Source organism: Monomorium pharaonis, chromosome 1 (genome assembly GCF_013373865.1).
Source record: "Monomorium pharaonis isolate MP-MQ-018 chromosome 1, ASM1337386v2, whole genome shotgun sequence".
Lineage (NCBI taxonomy): Eukaryota > Metazoa > Arthropoda > Insecta > Hymenoptera > Formicidae > Monomorium > Monomorium pharaonis.
Genome location: NC_050467.1, coordinates 35241693 through 35261706, shown reverse-complemented (window position 1 = coordinate 35261706; position 20014 = coordinate 35241693). Strand labels below are relative to the sequence as shown.

General features: G+C 30.7%; 1 protein-coding gene across 6 annotated transcripts in view; it reads left to right on the top strand.

The window, feature by feature from the left end:
- LOC105838380 (FK506-binding protein 5) overlaps nucleotides 1–20014 on the top strand; it is a 66626-nt gene that overhangs the window by 13360 nt on the left and 33252 nt on the right. For 4 of the 6 annotated variants that reach the window (XM_036295413.1, XM_036295409.1, XM_036295410.1 and 1 more), the window contains exons 3-10: nucleotides 101–259; nucleotides 748–1169; nucleotides 3067–3544; nucleotides 8839–9179; nucleotides 9265–9473; nucleotides 9923–10208; nucleotides 16557–16693; nucleotides 16899–17048. In XM_036295413.1, coding sequence (XP_036151306.1) covers nucleotides 101–259; nucleotides 748–1169; nucleotides 3067–3544; nucleotides 8839–9179; nucleotides 9265–9473; nucleotides 9923–10208; nucleotides 16557–16693; nucleotides 16899–17048 — 2182 coding nt within the window. The remainder of the gene's footprint in view (nucleotides 1–100; nucleotides 260–747; nucleotides 1170–3066; nucleotides 3545–8838; nucleotides 9180–9264; nucleotides 9474–9922; nucleotides 10209–16556; nucleotides 16694–16898; nucleotides 17049–20014) is intronic. The other 2 variants (XM_036295414.1, XM_036295412.1) reach the window with 1 other exon arrangement.

Here is a 20014-nt window from a genome sequence, read left to right as displayed (position 1 = left end):
TAAAAGTTAAAAGTCTTAGTCGTAAGACTTTTCACTTTTACTTAGTGGTAAGATCCAATTTGTGTTCACACAAGTGTACTATCTTTGTAATTGCTTGCAGGGATACGCCGGAGTGTCTAACTCCGATAATAAGGAAACCATATCATGGGCGCGGTTCGAGTATGCAGACATAAATGACCCCGCTTTGTATCCCGATTATAATGAAGGTTCCAGTACACCTCCGTTGTTACTTGTATTAGGATACGCGGTTGGCGTTCAGGTATTATATTAAATATTAATAGTTTTTTAGAAAAAAGAACATTCTTGCTTTGAGAATCTTCATTTTCGAAATGTTAAATATTAAAATAAGATTATGTAAATATTATATATATATATATATATAAGCAGATACATTAACTTGTTTACATTGAAGATTAAATTATATGTAGTCAGATTATCGCATTGTTTTATATAATGTATAAACAAAGATATAATTTCTTTTGTACGAAACAATGATTTTTTAATAGTTTTATTGAAGAAATTTTAATTTTATACTAATTTGATATTAATATTTTTTGTATTAATTTTTTTTTAATCATCTGTATTTAGACTATTTTAAAAGTGTAAAATACATGTAACGTAAATTATAGATTTTTGTTATTGTACAATGCTATAGAGAACATTCTTATGTCCAATTGATCATTTAAAAAAAAAAGATTTGAGTTCTTTTAGCCATGGTAGTTATTAGTTTTTTTTTTATAAACGTAGGTATGGCTAATACCGGCGACGGGAGAGGCAACAGAAGTCCTCTCATGGCGACAAGGCGTGGTTCGTACCCTTCGAATTCTACCAAATCCAAAGACTGATGACGATCATGTTGACGATTTTGAAGCAAAACGGCCGATGGTAGCGGTCTGTTCCGAGCCGGATTCGACTCTACCGGGACCAAAATTTTGTGACATTAACTTCATTTCCCTGAAGACCGGCGAGCCGGTGCACAGCGTAGGTTTCAAGCATCCCGTCTGCGATGTGCTGGCCAACAGGCGATCCGTGGTTATAACGTTATTAGAAAAAATTGCGGTCTTTGATGCCAGAACATTGCAAAATAATATAACAATCACAACGTGCTATGCCAGTCCTGGCCCAAACCCAAATCCTGTCGCTTTAGGAACACGATGGCTCGCTTACAGGTATAAAATTTTACACAGATTGTTTGCGTTTTTTAACTAGATTTAAGGTTCTCTAGTTTAAAAGTGTAAAGAAATTATACGATTTTGTATTTGTATATATTTTTTAATATAATGAGTTTTAGTCATTGTTATCTTTAAAATAATAAATAATGAGCAAAAAGTGTAAGTAAACATCAAATTGCCTACTTTGGAAAAAAACGTACAGTTATAATTTACTTTTAAGCTTATGATTAAAGCCTTCGACACACGATACAATTTTTCATACTAGATCGCGTATGAGGCATCTTAATACGTGTCCTGATTGGCTCGGATGATTATGTCACCAATCGTAAGCCAATGAAGATACGTAGTAAGACGCCTCGTATGCGATCTAGCATGAAAAATCGTATCGTGTGCCGAAGGCTTAACTAATCAAATTATTTAGATTGCTCGTAACCCTGTTATTGTGGAAAAATTTTGACCGTTTTTTGGTAGTTAAACAATTTAATATTTTTGTTAATGCCACTTAAGTAAAAATTATTTTTGTGTAACTGGACGGAACTAATTGAAAGATTTAACTAGTGTATAACTTAAAAATCTTTGAAATAGAAATAGCTAACCTAAAAATCTTTGAAAAAATTGAAATAGCTAATTGCAATGTTTAGTTACACAGAGTGAATTTGAAAAAAATATACGTAAAATTATGATTTCGAGCAATCCAAATAATATAATTACTTAATCGTAGGCCCTAAAGTGGGTTATAACCGTACTTTTTTTTCCAAAGTATATATTATATTATAGTAGCGGTTTTGGTGCCTAATTTATGTAAATATTTACTATCTTTAATTTATACAGGGTGCGTTCGGGAAGACGCTATTAGCGAACACAAACTGTTCGCCGTAATTTTGTCGGTTTTGAAACATGTGAAGGCGAGAATCATCATAAATTAAATTGCTACTAGTAATTTAATAATATCTATTATAAATACTTTCTTGAAAAATTATTAGGTACCAACACTCGATACTAATCGATATATAGGCGATTTTTATTTTTGTTTGATACTTTTTATTGGTCCTTGTGTCATTTATTATTGTTAAAATTTAAGCAAATAAAAACAATAATTTCTTTAAAAATGTCTTTATAACATTGATATATTAATGTGGAAAAAATTTTGAAAAAGAATTATTTATTGTCTATGTATATTATAATCATTATTACAAACTTTATAATAATGATTTAAATATAATGACAGGCGGCGTTGTTACATTTAATAAAGAGAATCGTATAATTTACGAACATTTCATATTTTTACACAAAAATGGTACGATAAAATTTTTATTTTATTTTAAAATGTTCTTTAAATTCTTATTTTTATATATAATTTTACAAGATTTTTATATTTTTAAAATTTTTATTATTTTTTGTTTGCGATTAAATATTATTTAAAACTCTCCTTCCAGTTAGTCTCTCGATGTTTTAGAAAATTGTTAAATAATTTATATGGTCAAAAAATGTGAAGAAAATTAGGATTGCTTATATAGGACTATTGCATCAATCGTTAAACAATCAACAATAAATAATTGTTGAAGAAAAACATTAAAATAATAAACTTCCATATAGTAAATTGCAAATTAATATTTTTTAGATTTAATTTTCATACAAATTTGATTAAAATATTTTTTACTTGAAAATTTATTTATTATTTTTTTATTTGTTTATTGACTGATCAAATTCTTATTTGTTCATTAATACAGTATTTCTATCATAAAGTTATAAATTTATTCTTAAAATTTAATCAAGTTTTATGTGAACAGACTGAAGAACCTCTTTAATGTCTACTTCATAGTCAGATTATGTATATTTGTTTTATTAGATCCGGAATAAATTTTATAATATTTACTCTTTATAATATTTACAGCGAGAAGAAATTGATACCTGTGAGAAGAAGCAGTGGTGGTTGCGAAGGGGAAGGTGTTCAGAGTTACACAGCGACAGTTTTATATGCGGCAAAATCGTTAGGAAAAGGTCTGCGCGGCCTAGGGGAAACCGTGGCGTCGAGTCTTACCGGAAATTCGGTATCGCCAATGGCCGTTAATAATGCAGGCAATGATGTAACGCAGCCAGGCGTTGTCACGATATTGGATCTTCAAATCGCAAGGGACGAGAAAGAGTTGGATGACGCAAATGCGGATGCTGTGATCGCTCATTTTACCGCCCACAGCGATGCGATTGTCGCTATGACTTTCGATTTAACCGGCGCATTATTGATGACAGCAGACAAGAGAGGACATGATTTTCACATATTCAAAATTCAGCCGCATCCTGGTGGACCGACGTTAGCGGCAGTACATCATTTGTATATTTTACATCGTGGCGACACCACTGCGAAAGTACAGGTTAATACATTTTACACTTTGTTACATACTTTAGTTAAATTATTATTTATATAAAATATATAATTATAAGATTTATACATAGAATCATTACACAATTTGCAAAGAATAAACGCACTCGTCTTCGGCTCGTGTGTTTATCTGCACTAGTAAACAATAGCTGAATCTCATGAGTTGCACATACTATTTTTTATTATAAGTGTGTAGAAAGTAGCGGAAGTGGATTCAGAGAGATAGGCGGAGGAGAGGGGATGAAAAAAAACTTCAAATAGTTTTCTCCAACTAGTATGGATAATGTGGAATATAGCGTATTCGATTAATAGTCATGTATCATTGTTTTTTCCATTTCTATTTGATTTACTGTATTGTCAATTATTTTAACCTGTTGATAATGACTTGATAATTATATTATTTCAAACATTAAGATCCGCGCTTGACTTACATAATCCTTTTTTGTTATGTTCTTATTGTTTATTTCAATATCATGAATCGTTTAATTTTATTTGTTTTTAAATGGTTTTAAAGGTAATTGTTCAGTTCAAGGGTCTTATCTCAAATATCAATGAAATTATGCTTATTCGATACGTTTTTATACGAAATGAAAGAATCTGACAAAAAAACATCGCTCTGTCTTGTAAAGCAAGATATTAATTATTAAATTTCACTCCTAATCGGATATCACCGACGAAATGTGGTGGCATGAGCATACGCATCTGCAGGCTCCTTGACTACAAGTGCATGCTCTGGATATGTTCCGATATTACTGCCAGTATTGAAAATCTATATTTTCCGTTACGTATACTATAGATTTTCAGTATTGGCAATAATATCGGAACACAGCCTCTGTAGGTCCAAGCTATGCAAAAATACCCGAATGTCAAACGTGTACGTATTTTTATGAGAATCTCGTTTTGCATACAAAGTCGCAAACCTATGTGGTGCAAAGAACACGAGCGGGGTGCAGGGACCCCGCATTAACCCCATACCTCTATTCAGTCACGGTAGCCACACGAGTGCGATTTGGGATTTTGTATTTTTAAGTTTTAATAACTTCATGTGTAAATCAAATTCAAATGTAAACTTTATAGGTGTATTATTTCTTGTTTTTTCTTTCGTAGAGTGTTATTTTTTTTATAAATAAGATATTTGAATGAAACTTTGGGAAATTAAAGTTGAATAGTTATATTTTAAAGAAAAAAATTCGTAGGGCTATATGAAATTTAACTATTTTTTACAATGCATCGAAAATATGATACCTTTTGAGTAGGTAAAAAATATAAAAAAATATAAAAAAGACGCATGTTCGGATAGATAGAAAAATTTTATTCGATTTAAGCTCATTTCATTCGGTTTAATCTTGATCATTCATACATTCTATACATAAACCACCCTTGTGATCATCGCAAATACACCGCTGACAACTACAACACTTGAGTCGAGTTTTGACCGCATTTTCATCTTTGCAAAGCGTACATCTTGCTCGAGTTTCTTCTCTTATAATACTGAAATTATTTAGCGGTACATCATCAACTTTTAATATCACACGGGTGCGAATTGGGATTTCGGCAAATTTTTGATGCTTTTAGCTTAATAGTCATAAGGCAACTGAGGTCAAACAACATGGCGTCGATTACTGTTATGGGTATACATTTTGTCATATTAGTTTGATGCCGCTGCAGAACGTAGCTAGAAAAAGATGGTATGAAATTTTCGCTTATCCCAATTGTATCCGTGTGACCTCAAGGGGTTAATAATACTGTGCCACAAAAAAGTTGTTAGAACGCGATTTTCATTCTGAAGGTTGAGTGATAGAGGAAGGAACCCAGCCTATACTCAGTTTTGCTCTACTCAACTCTACTGGGTCTGAGTCTCATTTAATCATAATTTGAACTTAGTTAATGTTTGGCTATTTTTGATTCTTTAGCGAAAAATATTGCGCTACAGAAGTATGATATAAAAAGTTGAAATGAAAGAAAATTTCTAGTAAAATTTTCCGAGGAACATGATGGAATCACTTCCGATCCTTTCTGACTTCGCTATAGCCTCTTTTAGTGAGAAATTACGAAAAATTTTTTTTAATTATAATAATAAAGGGGAAGAAGGGCTCAGAGCGACTCAGAAGTAATTCTATCGTGTTCCTTGGAAAATTTTACTAAGATATACAATCAAAAAAAGTAATGAATATGATGTAAGTTTTGTGATTTAATAATACTTACAAAAGCCGATTTTGCGACAATGAATATATTTTATTTCAAAACAAGTTGAAAAGGAAATATATAGAAAAAATTTTTTACTTATACGAGTTGCTGTCATTCATCTAAAAGCCAGCACAAGTCAGACATAATGACGTTAAATTTTGCTCTTATATCGTTTTTAGGCGTTTTTTTAAAGCAACGTTACTTGAAAGCGTTCACCTTGTTTGTCCAATTTGGTTGGCAGAAAATATTCAAACTAATGATGTAATATATAAATTTTTAACGACATGTGGACATCAATGCGTTCGAAAGCTTTTATCGTAATGGCAGCCAACTTATAAACATTATCTGCTCGATGTTTTTTCAATATTTTCCTTGAAATATTCTATGTTCGATTTGAATTTCTTATGTTTGATTGCTCGCCATATAATTAACTCGTTTATACTGAATTATTTTTCGAATGCTTTGTATTTTCCAATCTCTGAATATCAGAACTATTCAGCAAGTCTAAGAAACAATATTACTAGTACTTAAGGGGTAATATCTTATGAGCTTGAAATGAAGGGTCAATTTCTGGAATTTTTTTTCCGAAATGAATAAATATATTGAAATGTAATTTTACATATGATATAAAAATGTTTTCTCCACATATGATCAATTGGATATCATTCTTGGATTTCTAACACATCTCCCGAAACAATACTTAAAATTTCTTTAGCGCGAATCAATAATGGACAGACACTAATTTAGTTGACGTAATTTAAACAAGTATGTATTCCCTTATTTTATTCTTATTTATCTCAATGATTTTATTGTGTGATTGAAAATGTGAGGAAATTGTCTGGTACTTACACAGTTTGTAACAAATTTTAGATGCACTTGATAAGGGCCAGAAATCGACTGGCCGAAACGTTGTGTTATTTGTTAATTCATTAATAAACAATTGCCAGATTTATCATTACTGAAGAGTTTTAATATCATTTCTTTGATTGCTGGCAACTTAACAAATATCTATTTACATTTTTTGAACAGTCAAGAGATAATTTAAAACCCCTCAAAAATTTGTCCAAAAAACATTTACAAGGTGATATTACCTTTTAATTTTGGTTCGCAAGCAAAGTTTTGGATAGGCCTGATCCAAATAGAAATAGTCAAATATATCAAATTATTAATAATATTAGAATTCTGAATAATTAGAAAAACGTAATCGGCTTTTACATATAATTTATTTTTTTTTAGATAATTTTATGTTATCTAAGCGCAACACTGTCTATACAATTTTAGAAAAAATAAATAATAATAAACCGGTCAAAGGCTCAAACACAGAAAACATATAGCATAGTATAAGCATAAGAGATCAGTGAGCATTTTATATATTTAAATCAATATGATGATTTCATGCTAGGTGCTAATTGATCAAGTAGTGCGATTTGATCGAAGAAGTGTTGTTGCGGAGCATCTAAAATCTGCGCAACGACAGTATTGACACTGCTTATCGAATTATATAGAATTCCAGTACAGAGATGTTACACTTGTGATATATTATGCATTTTGTGTATTAGCATAAGTAATCATATATGAAATTATATAATGAAATTATATAGGATAATCATTGAGATTAAAAATAAATGATTATTTTGCAACAAATAAACGAAATAAATAAAACATTTGTACAGGCAGAACTATCAATTTTATTTATTATCAACGTAATCAAAACGTATCTTCTAAGTGTAACTTTGCTTAAAACACTTTTAAATTCATATTTACTATGGAATAATTCATACTTACTACGATGTTTTTGTAGTTTTTGCATCTATTATAAAAATATTTAACAAAAAACTTTTTTTTGATGTTAATGCATTTTGAGCTGAAAACTTATAAACTGGTTTGTACAATGATTTAAATAATTGACAATTAGACACTTTAATGAAAAAAAACAATCATTGAAAAGTAGAAAGACTGTTTTACTTTCAATACAATCTCAATGATTATCCTGCATTAAAATCTTTAAGATTATAAACAATTATTATAAAGTACTATTATAAAGTAACAGCTCATATATAGTCGACCAATTTAGAAGCGCTTGCGATTTTTTGTTATCTCATAAAAAGTTAAGTATAAAAAGTATCTTAAAATTTCTTTTTAATTTTGCGAATTAAGCACACTGTAACAAACTCTTTTCTTTTTTCGTAAATTTTTTGTTTTAAAAATAATACATTTTATGTCAAATGAGTTTTTGCACAAAAAGTTTGATATTATTGTAAAAAATTATTGCACCAAAAAAAAAACATTTTAAAGTTTTTAAAGAAAACTCACTTTAAAATAATATTTGTTCATTTTTTAATGTTTTATCAAGCTAAACGTTCCAAACTAAAAATTGAAAAAAGAACTTGTTTTTAACTTTTTACGTAATTTAAAAACAAAATATCTTATTGTTAGAGCCGAAATAAAAAAACATAACAGACTAACTAGTAACTAATAATTTTATAATAGTCACACGAAGTTCATTGAACTCCTACGTAGAAAATCAGTCGCCATTTTTTTATTTTACACAAAAATTTCAACGTTGTATTTTCAAGACAATATACCTTCAAATAAAAATTAGTTAAATAGGGTTTCGAAAAAATGTATTTATTTTGAAATTTGAAATGATAAACTATGACAAAAAATGTAAACTCAAAGAGTTGATTTACATGAAGCAAAATAGGGATAAATTTGTTTTTTTAATGTTTAGAGATACGTTATAAACTTAGCGTGGGGTCCACTGGACCCCCAATGCCCACAATGGGTTAAACATTAAATAATCAATCAAAAAATAAAAAATTCAACAAAATTACCTTGTAATTTTGTTGAATTTTTTATAATTTAATCTAAAAAACTGAAACTCATATTTTGACGGGTGTGGTTTTAGTGTTAAAAGTTCTCTTTATTTTTTAAAATGAATTTTAAAAAATTTTTCTATGATTTTTTTACTATTAATATGATACTTAATTTTTTGTGAAATGCGAAAAAATATTAAGTACTTGCAAATTTATGAGTAGTAAGTGAGTAGGAGAAAGTTTCTTTGAACTTATATAAAAACATTTATATTTACTGCATTAGGATATGGTATTTTCGAGCGACACACGCTGGGCCGCAATTTCAACCGTGAGAGGTACAACACATGTTTTTCCAGTCGCACCTTATGGAGGTCCTGTTGGTGTTAGGACCCATTCCACGCCCAATGTCGTCAATAGACTATCGAGATTCCACAAAAGCGCGGGCCTGACGGACGACGGTACCCGATCTCACTCTCCCGTATCTCATACAGAACTACCTTTGTCTGTATATCCGTACTCCAATCCTCGACTTCCTCCGTATCCTCATCCTACGATATTGCATCCTCTCTCGCAAATTCGGCAACCATCATCTCTGAATCAGGTCAACAATTCCGCGCAGCCGAGGTAATGATTGATTTTGTACAAAATTAGTTTTACGGCGAGCAACAAACTGTAAAGGGTTAACTAAAAGATATTGTATCTATTATAGCAGACCGCAGCAGAGGCAACGGTTACATTCTGACGATAGTGGAACCTTACCGTTGAAGATCTGTGCATGTTTTGCTCCGCCTAGAGCTTGGATGTACGCGCAGAGGGAGTCCAGCAACAAAATGGTCAAAAGGGCGGTCGATTCTTTATTCATCATGGCGTGTCATGGAAACATGATACAATATGACTTGGACCCCAAACCCGCTGCTGGTATATTGTAGAAAAAATACATTTTATATATCAGGCTTAGGCGTAAAATATAAATTATATTATCTGTATGCAATGTGAAATCATGATTAACATGTCATCTGTACAAATAATAATTTATAAATCGTTGAAGATTTGGATTTTATTAGAAATGGCAGAAATTATTCTTTTTTAATACTTAATGTTATATTTTTATTTTATTAATATTAAAATATTAACAATATTAACTCGCTTATAATTCATTTACTTTTTTAATATTATGTTATTTAAATTATAATAATTCACATTACTTATATTGTCTACACGAGAAAAATCTATGTAAACATAAATAAGCCATGTAAAGTTACATATGAAATTTACCATATTACGGTATTATCTTAATTTATATTATTCACGATTCTTTTTCTTATTTTCTTGAAGTTTTCTATCCTAAACGCTTTCACTTGTTTTAGGAGTGCCAAAGGAAAAAGTTTGTGACGATACCACAATTGAATTGGATGTTGAAGCAAAGGGTCAGTGGCCACTTTGCAGGTCTCCTAATTCGTCGGATCTCATCCCACCATTGTCTTTGTCGAACCCGTTACTCGGTGTTTCGTTCACACCAAAGAACAATCAGGAATTTGATACAGTCGAAGATCGTTGGTTAAGTCAAGTTGAAATTGTAACTCACGCTGGACCACACAGACGATTATGGATGGGACCGCAATTTGTTTTTAAGACCTACAATGCACCCAGTGGGTTAGTTTTTTTTTTTTTAAGTTTCCGCTAATTAAGACTTCTGGATACTCGCCGCAGCCATATTAAATTCGTGGAAAGGCGAGAAATGTTATAATGAGAATTTTTGTGTGCCATTTCTAAATAAAAAGATATTTTAGTGAAATAATACTAGTGAAAATCACTATAGTATATTTGTAAGACATAACAAAAACTATATTTTTCTTTTGATAGTTAATAAATAACCGTATCATACGAAGCCTAGTTATGTGACAAAATACGCAATTTGACACCCGTTGAAAGGAGTGGAAAATGTACCCTCCGCGTACTGTTTTGTTCACTTAGTTTAATCTTAATTTTTAATAGTTTTTCGGAGTCTTATAATTATTACGTCACATGTCTCAACACAAAGCACTAGCACAAAGCGATTAATAACGAAATGGCACGCAAGAAAAAATTTAATTATGAACACGTCACTTTCTCGCCTTAGAGTGCTGTTGCTGTCACAATCCGGAAAACGGAATCTCGGAAAAGTAATGGAGAGTGGATTAGCCAATCAGAATCAGTTTATTATTTCGAGTTTTTGATGCCCTCGTTCCCCATGGAGTATCTTTTACGGAAATCGGAAATTCTATAACCTCAAAATTGCTTTTAATTAAAAAAATTCTTTATTATCTTATAATATAATATAATATATATAAATTCCACTTTTTTACTCATTCTTTTGCTACGGTGAAAATTTTTTTGCTCTAAAACAATAAAAATAAATTCTCTGACTTTTAAAAATGTCGAAAATATTAGTACATGGAGAATCCAGTCATAAAAATTCCGGACTAACAAGTCTGCAATTTTTGAACCTGTGAAAATATGATATATTATTGATAACTACATAAAATTATTTATATAAAAAATTATATATTTATATTTTATTTTCTAGCTACATTATGAAATGGAAAAAAATAAGGATAATTTTAACTGAATAAATTATTAAATAGAAACAAATTCCACAATCATCAATAATTACAGTAGCTGCATATGAATTGCTTCTAAAAATTAAAAAGTTAACATTTTTATTATTATTAATATATTAGTTATTTAATAACCTATTTTATACCCAGCTAACCATTTATTGCCAAATTGTCAGCAGACTGTTAAAAATTTCTTGCGGAATCAGGCTGCCAAAATCATGGCCTACTGTGTCCTCGAGTGTGCCCCAATTGCAAGCAAAAATTATTGTCAAATCCTGATATCAAATTGCAACACCAGAGCAGATCTGTCACTAGCAATACAATGACAAATTCACGCAGCAAATTGAGAACAGATGTTGCAACGTAAACTTACAGCAGATTTGCGCCAAATATGCAGCAGATCTGTATTCATAAATGACGACAGATTGGCGACAGATTTGTCGAATCTTTTCATTTTTACAGTTATAATTTTATTTGAGAATCGATGTAAGCAGTCTCTTGGGAAGATTTATTAATTCAGGAGTAGGAACAGATTGAATAATTTACCCCACCCTCTCCTTAGCATCTATATTTTCTATAAGAGGGCTCAATTGACCTATCTATTTTCTCTCTTTATATCGCAGGTATATCATCTATTCTAGGTGCAAATAATTTCATTAAATTTCTTGTAGTTAAATGTCACTCAAAAAAAATGAAAATACTACCAGTTCTGTATCATAAAAGTATAATGTGGCAGTACTTCGCCACATCGGACTCCTCCGCAGGCGCACCGAAGGAAGATAATTTTTGCTTACCTTAGTCGTACTGCGAGTGGTCTTTCTATCGACGATGCCGCACTTTTTATTGCCAATTTGACATTTCGAGAGATCTGCGTTTCTGGTATCAATCTGTCGCGTACTTTGACACACAAATGTTGTTGCATTTCTACAGGCAATTTGCTGACATTGTTTGCACTTTGGTGTTTGTCGTCAATCTGTCATCAATACTTTTAATAAATCTGCTCGCAGTTTATTATTATTTTGTCATGTATTCTGATGACAGAATAATGTTGCTAAATATTTGCTGAATCTCTGCTAACAGTGTTTGCAATGACAAGATATGTTTCTCACTTGTCGCCTTTTTGGCAACAGAATTTGTTGCCAACATTGTCACAGCAGAAATGGTTATGGAGGTATATTTACAAAAATATTTTATTATAATTTCTTTTAATAAAATACGTATCTTAGAAAAAATTATAATTACAGTAAATAAAATAATCAAATTAATTTACCACTAATGTGTTTTTACTCATGGTGAAAAAGATTTCCGAAAATATTGTCAAATGAAATGAAAAGTTAACCTCGTAAATCAATCTTTGTTGTATTTTTTGAACGTGCCTAACTGTCTACTAGAAGAAACGCGCAAAATTTCTGATTGGCTGATCCCTTCTCTATTACTTTTCCGAGATTCCGTTTTCCGGATTTCGGCTGCCATGGGACAGTACCCTTATAATTCCTTTCCTCCCCCAATTATGATTGTGTTGCCACTATTAATGTGGAGTTCTTGATCTTAAGGAGATTCTCTAGCTCAAAAAAGACGAGAGTAACATAATTTTTTATCTATATATGTATATTTTTTTATATAAAAAATAGTAATTGATTAAGGACTTCAATAATTTCTAATAATAAAAACAAGAGAAAAACGGGTTGTAAGGAGTCGCATTTTAGACTGTTCATACTGCTTGAATCTGTCTTATACGAAAGCGTTTAGTCCCTCAATATTGTGATAGACGTTAACATTTATAATAAATAACATTTTAAATTTAATTTTTTTTTAATTAATTGACTACTTTATTATACGCGACTTATTTTTCTATTGTGTACTGAATTTGCGCTAAAGATGGTCTAAGATTCTGAGGTGAGTTTTATTGATATAGTTAGTGGTTTTTAGATAGCTAATTTACTATTATTTTTATATAATTTTTATATAATCCGGTTATAAAACCGGGTAAACTTAGCCGGTTTTATAACCGGATAAAGGGACTAATTATATAAAAATAATAGTAAATTAGCTATCTAAAAACCACTAACTATATCAATAAAACTCACCTCAGAATCTTAGACAATCTTTAGCGCAAATTCAGTACACAATAGAAAAATAAGTCGCGTATAATAAAGTAGTCAATTAATTAAAAAAAAATTAAATTTAAAATGTTATTTATTATAAATGTTAACGTCTGTCACAATATTGAGGGACTAAACGCTTTCGTATAAGACAGATTCAAGCAGTATGAACAGTCTAAAATGCGACTTCTTACAACCCGTTTTTCTCTTGTTTGTCTCTGGTTAAATTTAGCTCTGGATCGTCATAAATACAAATTACTACAGTGTCGATTCTTTGCACTGAAGATAACTCAAAGTATAGCTGAAACGTTTGCTTAACCCATTACTTCCCAAGCGGACATTTTATAGTCGATTGGTTTTCGGCTCAGAAAAGTGATGAGATCACATGAAAACTTAAAACAAAATATGCTTTTCTACGTAAAAAGAGTTGCTCTTTCAGATTCCGGGGTCAAAATTTCAAAATTTTCTATTGGAAATTTAATATAGCGGCTGAAAGTTGATATAAATTTTTTCATCGACTATTGACTTTTTATAGTAGAAAACTTTGAAAAATTTTGTCCATGACTGTTGTAAACGATTGAAGTGACGGAGTTTGCCTCTTTAAAGTAATAAACTATGATTATTAATTGATTTTTTAAGTAGTTCAAGTAGTTCAAGATGGTGGATGCAGTATGGCGCCCAAATACATGGAAATCATATTTTATTGCGATATATGCGTGTGAATAGTCATTTCTCACATTTTCGAGGTTGCTGAGTACAAATCTTTGGTCAATTATTCATTTTTCAAAATGGCGGATACAATATGGCGTCAGAATACACGAAAATTAGATTTTGTTGCGAACTATGTGTATCATATTACATCCGCCTTTCGAAAGATATAAATCAAACTCAAGATTCGTATTCAGCGACCTCAAAAACATATACAATCAGTACCCACGCACATAGTTCACAGGAAAACATAATTTTCGTGTATTCTGATGCCATATTGTATCCGTTATTTAAAAAAATAAAAACCACCCAAAATTTGTTCTCATCGGTCTCACCAATACATAAAATAAGTACTTGGAGGCATAGTTTTTAATAAAGTATGATTTTTATGGCATATTGTATCCGCCATTTTGAAAAATGAATAATTGACCAAAGATTTGTACTCAGCGACCTCGAAAATGTGAGAAATGACTATTCACACACATATATCGCAATAAAATATGATTTCCATGTATTTGGACGCCATACTGCATCCACCATTTTGAACTACTTGAACTACTTAAAAAAATCAATTAATAATCATAGTTTATACTTTAAAAAGGCAAACTCCGTCACTTTAATCGTTTACAACAGTCGTGGACAAAATTTTTCAAAGTTTTTTACTATAAAAAGTTAATAGTCGATGAAAAAATTTATATCAACTTTGAGCCGCCATATTTAATTTCCAATAGAAAATTTTGAAATTTTGACCCCGGAATTTGAAAGAGCAACTCTTTTTTACGTAAAAGAGTATATTTTGTTTTAAATTTCATGTAATCTCATCACTTTTCTAAGTCGAAAACCAATCGACTATAAAATGTCCGCTTGGGAAGTAATGGGTTAATATGACTTGCTGCGATTACTTAATTAAGTTACTTGCCTTGAAATTTATTTTGCTCACAAATAACAGCGCTGACTCCTCACGGCTCGTTTTTTCTTTTGTTTTATTTTTTAGAATAAAGCTTATGGCATTGTCATTTTCAAAATAATAAATAATTTCATTAAAGCATTTAGGCAATAAAATATAATTTATCACTTACCAATATTTTATTTAAAATATTGATAAATAGTGTGGAAAAACATTAAAAAAGAATTTTCATAATTATTTACGAGCAGTAAAAGCGATGTTACTATTTTCACTAATGTGATGTAATTTAAAGAAAATTGTATAATTCATGAACATGTTTCTACATGAAAATAATATTGTAAAACTTTATTTTTTCAATTCGAAAATGTTTTTTTACATTCTTTTTTTGTATACATTGTTTTTTAATTTTTATACACTGAGCAATAAAATTAGCGCAACAAAAATTTATACCAAAATTTTACTTTAAATAATCGTAACTTCGCGAAAACTTATCATATTTAAAAGTTTTTTTTTTATTTTAAAGCTTGAAGTTTCTACTTTAAAGAGCATTTGTCAGATTTTAATCTTCTCTTTTTTCCTTTTCGGCATCTCTTCAAAAGTAAGATCATGTTTTATCTTCAAAAATTTTAATACTTTGACGGGGTGCTTTACGGGGTGGGAAAAAATTTTTTTCGTAAACTTTACTTAAAGTAATATATGACCTTTTCTTTATATATTAAAAGAAATAGAAGTTTGTACGATTTTTTTGGCGATTTGGCGTTATGACATATCAAAGTTACTTATGCATTTTAGTCTGTTTATTTGTTACCGCCTGTTACCGCCAGCATTAGCATTTCTTAATGCGCACTACGATGAGGTCGCGCACACGCACACGCACACGCACGCACGCACACACACACACACACACACACACACACACACACACACACACACACACACACACACACACACACACACACACACACACACACACACACACACACACACACACACGATGCGCAAAATCTGACCAACAATCTTCTCGTGATGCGCATCGCATAATGTTAATGCTGGCAATAACAGGCATAAACGGACTCAAATGGATAGGTAACTTTGATATGTCATAACTCCGCCAAAACACCGTACAAACCTCAATTTTTTTTAATTTGCAGGGAGAAGTTTATATTTTACGATAATTCTTATAAAGTTTACGAAAAAAATTCATTGTACCTCGTGGAGCGCGTTAAAGTATAAAAATATTTGAAGACAAAATACGTTCTTATTTTTGAAAAGATGCAAAAAAGGGCAAATGAAGGGATCAAAATCTGATAATTTTCCTTTAAAGTAAAGACTTTTAGCTTGAAAAAAAAACTTAAATACGATAAGTTTTCGCAAAGTTACAATTATTATTTGAAGTTGAGTGATTTTTTGATATAAAATTTTGTTGCTCACATTCAGTGTATTTTGTAATTAAATTACTGAAACTCTCTTTCCTATTAGACTTGGTCAATGATATTTTAGAAAGCTATTTAAAGAAACTATTAAATTGAAAAATTTGAAAAAAATTTAGGAATGCCTATATACTAATTAAATTTATTTTAAAAATTTGATCAAGATCATATCATGTGAAAAGATTAAAGATTTTTTTTAATTATTATATGATTTTCTCGATCAAAAACGAGATTTAACGAGATTTGATCGTTATTAGTGTTGCTGTCAACTTGGCTGAAGCAGAAGCAGTCGAAATTGGAATTACCGGATCGCGTCCAGCGCGATCAAAGCCGGTTAATATGCCTCATGCAGCATCTAGGCCATTAATGCCAGTTGTTATCGACGGATCAGGAAGTATGTTATAATTGTCGATGAGCTGCAAGTTACATTGCATGTTTAGTCTTAAAAAAAGTCAAGTTTATTATATAAAAATAAATAAAATAAATAAAATAAATAAAATAATGTTAATAAAAATACAATAAAATAAAATTAATAATAAAAATTATTAAAATAAATTAATTGTATATCCTGAAAATGTAATACCTATTGTACTTTGCAGGTAGTTATGAACAATCGCCGAGATTTATGGAGGCTTACGGTGATTCTTTGGAAAGTGAGAATGTGGCCGTTGGTAGCTGCGAGAGTCAGTTGAGAGAAGATCTCGCGGAAGCTATGCTCGAGATATCAATCGCGTCACATCGTGCTCCAGGTAAATGTGCAATTACATAACAAAGTTTTACATTTTAGTTAAAGACTACAAATCTATAAATGCAGGTCAACTTAATCATAGTATCATTAAAGTGACCATCGGCATGTTCAGTATAATTTGTACAAAGGACCCCGCACTTTTCGTAGGGAAAAATGATTTTTATACGAATTTCAAACTCTGGCAAAAGATAGCTGAAAGCATGCTAAATTATGCAATGAAAAGCATTAAAAGTTAATTACCAAGTCAATTCTTTGAGTCATTTTTGACGCACCGGCGCTTGAAAATAAAAATAAACATGTCATGTATTTCGCATAATACATACATGCGTGTGCACGCGCACGCGCGCGCGTGTGTATGTATGTGTGTGCGTGCGCGCGTGTGCATGGTGTGTGTAACTGCAGAAAGAATTACATCTTTTGGTTGCTTGGTTGAAAAACCAGTCTTGCTATCTCTCTTTTCAAGCATATTGCATATGTGTATCGTTAGAAACGAGACCTATCGTGTACTCTTTGTAGTTCCCCACCATCACAGAGGTGATTGTTTTATAAGAGAGGAATCAAATAAATTCAGTTATTAGTAAGAGTGATTGGTTGGGAGATAAAAGGGAAAGTGCTGCATGGGACTACTGGTGAAGGACCGCTATAAAAATCCTAACGCGCCAAGTCCGAGACCTCAGGTGTAACGAAGAACTTCGAAGAGTACATGAGGCTTGTTTCTAATGATACACAAACGCAATATGTTTAAAAAAATAAATTATGATAGCAAGACTGATTTTTCAACCAAGCAACCAAAAGAAGCAATTGTTTTTGCCGTTACACACACACACACACACACACACACACACACACACACACACACACACACACACACACACACACACACGTATGTATTATGCAAAATACATACACGTTTATTTTTATTTTCAAGCGCCGATGCGTCGAAAATGGTTCATAGACTGGTATTCACAGTCGAATCTTATTTTAAGATCGTCTCAAGTAATATCTTAAGGCTGCTAATACGGCTCTGTGATTGGTTGATAGCATCTTAAGACCGTACTTAAGACGATCTTAAATATAAGACTTGATTATGAATACCAGCCATAGGATTGACTTGGCAATTATAATTTTCAATCGGCATGCGTTTAGCTATCTTTTGCTAAAGTTTGAGCCAATTCGTATAAAACCTATTTTTTCTTACAAAAAGTGCGGGGTCTTTTGTATTTATTTTGTATATTTACTTATTGTGATTTGTACTACAATTTTTATTTCCTGGTAATAAATATTTTTTTTTTGTAAATGTAGAAGAATAATTGGGAGGAAGCGTACTCGGCGAGGTATTTTTTATTTTTATTGTTACTTGTTTTGCCTGCATTCCATATTATCATACTGTCATAAGTTTTAAGGGGATGCTGGAGTCGTCTGTTTTACCGATTGAACGCTAATTATTTTCGGATACGCTTTGCTCTTAATTGATTTCATAGAATTGTAAATTTTCCAGAATTAAAGTATAGACAATAACAAAGGGTGGGTAATTACAATTTTATATGAAAAAGGAAAAAAATTAAAAAATTATGCTTTTGTGCAATCATCTCGTGACTTTAATCTACAACACTAAGTTTTAAAGACTCTATACGTATAAAATAACTGTTATGCACCTTTGTCATTACAGGAAAGAATAATAATGTGCTGTCAAAAATGAGCTAGAAGCTTTGGTATAAGAGAATAATGTATCTGAAAATTTTATGTATGTGTGAGTGCGGATTAGGAAGAAGTCGATAAGTAGAGTAATATGAAAAAATTATTTTTCGTTCTCGATTTAAAATCCAATTTACAGATTGATATTAATATGTGTATTCTTTAATTCTGGAAGATAATTTTCAAATCTATAAAAGAAATGTATACGAAATCTCATTAATAATGTGCACGAACGATTCTACATTATCGACCCCGATCAAGTTTGAGAGGCAGTTCAGCATCCCCTTAACATTATACATATGTACGATTTCTTGAATCTTATTTATTATATTCTACAATTCTATACTTATATAATTATTAAAGTTATATATGTTCCGAATTATTAGAAATATTAGATTTTTGAAAGCAAGTGAAAGATCGATAAACTAAAGAATAAAAATCCTTTAAAGATTTATTTGTTTTTGCTTTGAGAGAAAATCGCAGAACATAATAAAAATATTATTTTTTCTTATTTACTTACATTTATTTACGTTGTCATTTCCTTATGAAAATATGTTGTTTTCTTGCAGCAGCGCAAGCATTGCATATAGCATTTATTGTATTACAATCTAATGCTGACTGTACCATTTTTTATTATTCGAGTGCACATCCCCTATAATAAATCTTAAGGGTGTATCGGACATACGATCTTAGACAAAAGTGCGTGAAATTTGAAATACTTAAATATTTACGCCTAACGCATAGTAAATCTAGATGTAAGAAACTTGAATGATAGTTGAGTCTTATTTTTACTCTTACAAAGGTATTTTTAACGCATTTGCGATTTTTTTCACTTATGAGTTTAAACTTTTGACAGTGAAAATGCACAATTATCTCAAGTTATATTTTATTTCTTTAAAACGGTGTAGTGAAGACAATTGAAACTTGGCAGATATTTTTATCTATTCATATACTAGATACAAAAAAATTTAAAACACTGGTACTATTTCTTCTATATTTTTTTAGCTGTTTCATCCGTCAAGATCGTCTTTTTCCATAAGATAGAAAAGGATACCATGTAAAATCAGTGAAAATTAAAATAGTTATAACTCAGCAACCATTTAGTGGATGCGTTTTCAATTTTTTGCAGTACGTTAGGAAAACTAAAAGAACAATTTCATAAATTTTTAGCAACTTTGTACCATTTTGAACTTTAGTCCGATACATCCTTAAAGTGCACATGATGTCAAATTGATCCAAGACAATTTTTAATTTGTAATATTTTAAAAATTA